At 39.3% G+C, this 5,423-nt stretch overlaps 1 protein-coding gene across 1 annotated transcript in view; it reads left to right on the top strand.

Moving 5' to 3' along the window:
- Nucleotides 1-5,423, top strand: part of CTH (cystathionine gamma-lyase) — a 66,353-nt gene that overhangs the window by 6,034 nt on the left and 54,896 nt on the right. Inside the window, exons 2-3 of the mRNA XM_019528403.1 lie at nt 3,775-3,856; nt 4,556-4,651. Coding sequence (XP_019383948.1) covers nt 3,775-3,856; nt 4,556-4,651 — 178 coding nt within the window. The remainder of the gene's footprint in view (nt 1-3,774; nt 3,857-4,555; nt 4,652-5,423) is intronic.

Below are 5,423 nucleotides of genomic sequence, written 5' to 3'. Positions count from 1 at the left end.
CCCCCCCCCCCCCAAACTATTGAGCATCATTCACTCATTACATCAAGGCAGCTATAGTGTACGAAAACAAAATGCCTTAGACATCAACAATCAGGTGAAACAAGGTTGTGTTTTAGCCCCCTGCTTTTTAACTTCTACTTTTCATTCCTGCTTCTTCATCCATTCAAGGACAGCAATGATGGCAATTATCTTTGAACCAAAGTAGATAGAGGCTTGTTCGACATCGCAAGGTTTAGAGTGAAAAAGAACTGGTTCTGAGAGATTTCCTCTTTGTAGATGATGTGGCCTTGGTTGCCTGCAGTGCATCTTCCCTGCCAAATCTCTTGGGCAAATTTTCTGAGTCATGCAAGAGCTTCTGGATGGCAGTTAGTCTAAAAAAGAATGATCATGTACCAAGGGGTGGAAGAACCAATACCTGACACCACTCTGGAGGATAAAACTCTTGGTGTCATTGACAGTTTTGGCTAGGTGAGTTCTACAGTCAGCAGGAATCTTGACTGTCAGACTGAACTGACTAACAGAATCATAAAATCAGTTAAGCATTGTGGGCTATTGCAGAAATGTGCACAGAATAAAAGCAAACTACCAACTAAGGTAAAGATATGATTCTATGAGACTTGTGTGCTGTCATCCCTGCATTATGTTTCAGAAATGTGGACTACATATGCTAGACATATAAAGAGACTCAACAGCTTCCACATGAGGTGCCTGCATAAGATCCTGAAAATGGGAAGACAGAATACCAACTACAGAGGTAACGGAGCACACAGGACTGATGCTCTTAGAAACCACTATCTAGAAGAAAAGATTGTGATACGTTGTCCATGTCAGAAGAATGGGAGAAGACTGTATCCCCAAGAATATTTTGCATAGTGAGATTTGAGATGGCTTTAGAAAGCAGGGTTGCCCTCTGTGCAAAAATGATAACACATTCTTCATTAAACCAGGGAATTAAAGCCAGGGAATATCTGGCACTAGGTGCAGCTCAATATGAGTAGCTTTGATCTAGAGGATGGAAGGATAGTGAGAAAGAAGAAAGCAGCATGCTGTAAACTTGGACTCCAGCTCAGGCAACATGTGGATCTGTGAAACTTCTAACAAGCTGGGTCTTTTTGCTCTCAAATTGAGCTTGTCAGCCACAAACGGATTCATCTGGCATCTGAATCTCTGTATATATATAACATAATCCACAGAATTGATGGTTGCGTACTACTACTAACTTTTAGAAAACAAATAAACCAGTAGCATGATTTTTTCCACAGGCAAAATTATAGGTTTCTGTATGGTGTGCTAAAAAGTGTACTGTCTATAGATGAGATTTTCAAATTGAGCCAGTTGGAATTGGGTACCTCAAATCCTTTTGTGCCTTTGAAAATCTCCCTTTTAGTATAAGTGTGGGTGTTGGGTTGTAGATTTTTTTAAAGGGTTTCTGATGTCAAGAAGCTTATAAGCAGCTGAATGTTCTGGTGCTTATTATAATGGTGTGTGGCCAAGCAGAACATCTTCTTTATCTGAAATTTCATTGCAGTGTTCAGCTTGGTTGCCAGACTTGGCCACATGCTGCAAACAAACCTTCTTTTATTTCAGATTGTTAAATATTTTTTTCACTTGTGCTTGCAAACCTTTCCTGCTAACGTGCCATAAATATTCTCAAGAATACTGGCAGAAACAGAATGCTGGCAGACCAGAAGTATTCGTGGAAGTTAAAAATTTTGTGTAAGCTTAGGCAAATAAAAACTAAATTTTAAATTGTTAAATATGAGTATTCACTCTAACCTCTCATTTTTAGTGTTGTACATACCCAGCTGGGTACATGGAAGCAGATCATGTGATCTGTAAATCCATTTAAAGTAAATTACACTGCTTAAATTTCAAATACTTGGGAGTGAGAAACAGACCAATAATAATTAACTAAATAAGCCAAAATAACAAAACAGGTAGTCATAACCTGTTTATGCTCAGCTGGAAAACAGAAACACAAGTGGTTCATAGAATATATATCTCACCTAACTCTGTGTCGCATTCTTACTGCAGTTTCAGAGTTTCTCTCTGATGTATGTGGGCTTCTATCTGAATCCTGAATATGATGAAGGAAATCAGGATGCTTAAACTGACTTTTCCCCACAACAATTCATTTTTTCTTGTTGAATTTCTTCAGAACTCCAACATGAAAAATATTAGGCTTATTGGTAGGGCTTCCCAACATGCAAATATGGATTTATGAGGACTTTTGAAAATATTTGGTCTTTGTAGAGATCCTAAGTTTTCAGACAGAATTACAATTCCATGGCTTTCAAAAATTGTTGTGGTAATGAAAAGGTAAGCTCACCTTTCTGTCTGATTTGGGGCCTGGTAAGTGGTTTTGGAGTTATTTTAGTTTGTTGGTTCAGGTGTTTAAATATTTGTTCCAAGGCATGATCACCAGCTTGGCCTCAATATAAGACAGTAATGCAGAAGTCCTGAGGTAACCCTGTATCCTAGATCAGTGTAATGGGATTCAGTGTTGATTCAAGGACTTGATCTTTCACCATTTAAGTCCACATGAGTTTTGTCATTAATTTAAACAGATGCAGAACCAAAGTCCAATTACACAATATGTGGGCCTGATCCAGAGAGGTACTTATTGGGCCCCTTTGAAGTCAACTGGAGTTGTAGGTGCTTAATGTATAGTATAGCATAATGTTGTTACCCAGATTACTGGTAACCTTGCAGATTGGCTACTGATAAAAGAGGCAGAAAAAGGTCTACAGCCCAACCTTTTATTTGCTTGCATTTCAAAACACACAAAAAAAACATTTATCCCAAGGTCTGTCTGGCTACTCATGACAGCACAACATAGATTCTTACCTATACCAGCTGGGAAGAATCAAGAGGTGGGAGGAGGGTGGCACACAGGTTGGCAGCAGGCCTTTTTGAACTTGCTGAGTTCAAGAACTTGCTGCCATAAGCTGGTACCCCCAATGGCTCAGAGCCTGCACATCCTGCAGCTCCTCCCTGCCACCACCACCAGTGCACAGCCCCAGCCCTGGCCTGATCCATGCCCGCTACGGGCTGCCTGCCCACACTGGGCAGGCAGAAAAAAATCAAAATTAGTTAATCTCTTGCAAAAGTTGAACATTTTAAATGGCAGAAAAGTTAATGTCTTTTATTTCTATCTTCATTCAGATACAGACTGCACTTCAGTCACATACAATACATCCAGATTTTGCATGCTAAATGGTCTTTTTTAAAAGTTGTATGTGATTTGGACATATAGCTCCAATTCTGGAGAACTTGTGAAAATGGCTATAGCTTCATGAAATTGGTAGAACTGTCCATGTTTTCACCAGCTAAGGATCTAGCTTGGAGCTGAACTATAGAGCCATTTTTTAGAAGAAAAAATAGTTTTTCAGTGTGAGACAAATGAACAGAGGTTACATCTGACTTGCACCAGCTAAATTAGGCTAGGCCTCAGAATACTGATTTACTAGAACTTGTGAGAACGCTACTTTTGATTGCAAACGGACTGTCTCTTAAATTGATGGGGTGAAGGTGGTAGGTTTCTGTGGAATGATATGTACAAGAGCTCGTAATAGCTGTTGTTACCAAATTGTTACTAGAGGCAGATGCATAATTCAGTGGAGGAAATATGGATCTCTTGGCAAGTCTGGGATTTGATGAAACTTTAAGACAGGTGATTACTAACATAAGTCTGACTGTAATAATATTGTGTATAACTTCTTCCATTTTCCCCATCACTCACTGTTAAGTTATGTTTGTTTCTTATTTTAACAGGGTTTTGAATATAGCCGTAGTGGAAACCCGACAAGAGATTGCCTGGAAAAGGCGGTTGCAGCACTGGATGGAGCCAAATACTGTAAGCCAGCAACCTCTTCATTAAGCACTACATCAGCATGCGTCTCTCTTCAGAATGGGCTAGTGTAGCATGTCCAAAACTTTTTAGGTTTACATCTCGCCACACTACAGTCACTCCTCCTCTGTTTCCCTTGCTGTAGATGTTCCTCTTCTAACTGCTGCTGCTTCCTCTGCCACCATCCTGGCTTTATGCCCTCCCTGGGAACTTCCCCACAATTTGGGAAGCGCTAGAATATAAAAGTACCTTGTGAAGAGAAAAGAACCTGAGCTTGAGCATTAAAACAGTTAACTCAGATTTTCCTGTCAGCCTTTAGTTGTGAGTTACTTTGCTGCTCTGTACTTTTTTGTTAAAATATACCTGGGCATTTGGCCATAAGGATTAATTTCATTTGGTAAGAGTGAATTGTTTCTGCTTTTAAATCTTTGTAAATCAGAGAGAAACAAGAGTCTGGAGTCTAATATTGTGGATCAGATTCATCCTAGTGTAATACTGTTGCGGTCAGTGGAATGAATTGGACTGAGACCAATAGTTTATAATCAGATTTTTGTCATCACTGCTCCTTGTGAAGACTGCTGTGTGTGGCAGGTCCTGTTTCTTTAGAAAGGAAAACTAGAGGAAAAATATTTATACATTGACTTAAAGACAGATCTATTAAAAAGTGCCTTTTCTCTGCCATGCTAATTCTTTTTTCTCTTCTAGGTTTAGCTTATGCTTCAGGTTCAGCAGCAACTGTGACTATTGCCCATCTATTAAAGGCAGGAGATGGTATTATCTGTATGGATGATGTCTATGGAGGCAAGTAGATTTTGAGTCTTAACAATACACTTGTTAAATGTATGAGATTACTTACATATTCTTTGATCAGTCTCTTAGGATTTTCATCCAGTTGATATCTGAATTGCATATTTATAGTGATCTTATTTTTCAATACATTCATTTCACATAATGAGAAGGCTTTTGTAATAACAGATTATTTGAGAATGAATTTATTGGATGAAAGCGAAGATGTGAACGTTTGTGGAATGGCTGCAGTAGTAACAGAACATGTGACCAGCTGTGGCAAAGTCTGCTTCAAAGAGGAAAAAGTAGCAACCTCTTTACCATGCACAGATAAGCAGCAGATTCTTTTTAAGAATCTAGGAGCAGCTCAGAGTTCAAAATGGCCCCAGATTGCCGTCTTGAAGTCTACCCTCTGGTCCCCAAACTCACTTCACTCTTGTCTTGATTGCCATTCAGACAGCTCTCATTCCATGCTATTATTTTCACCAGGGGTGTAGGTTGTAGCCATGTTGGTATAAGGACATGGGTAGACAAGGTTCTTTGGGTGAATCTGATATCTTTTATTAGACCAACTTAAATAGTTGGAAATTTTTTTTTAGCAAGCTTTCAGGTTTAAAAACCCTTTGTCAGGCTGAGGAAGTCTCTGCAGTTGGTATGTGCTCTTCCTGGATGGAATGAATAGTAAAGAAGCCAGAGGCTGCCTTTTCTTTCTTTCTTTACTATTCATTTCATCTAGGTAGAGCATGCACCAACTGCAAATGTGTCCTCAGCCTATGCCCTTGCAATA

This window comes from Gavialis gangeticus, unplaced genomic scaffold (assembly GCF_001723915.1).
Source record: "Gavialis gangeticus isolate Ggan-Ray unplaced genomic scaffold, GavGan_comp1, whole genome shotgun sequence".
Taxonomy (NCBI): Eukaryota; Metazoa; Chordata; order Crocodylia; family Gavialidae; genus Gavialis; species Gavialis gangeticus.
This window is presented reverse-complemented; position numbering and strand designations above follow the sequence as displayed.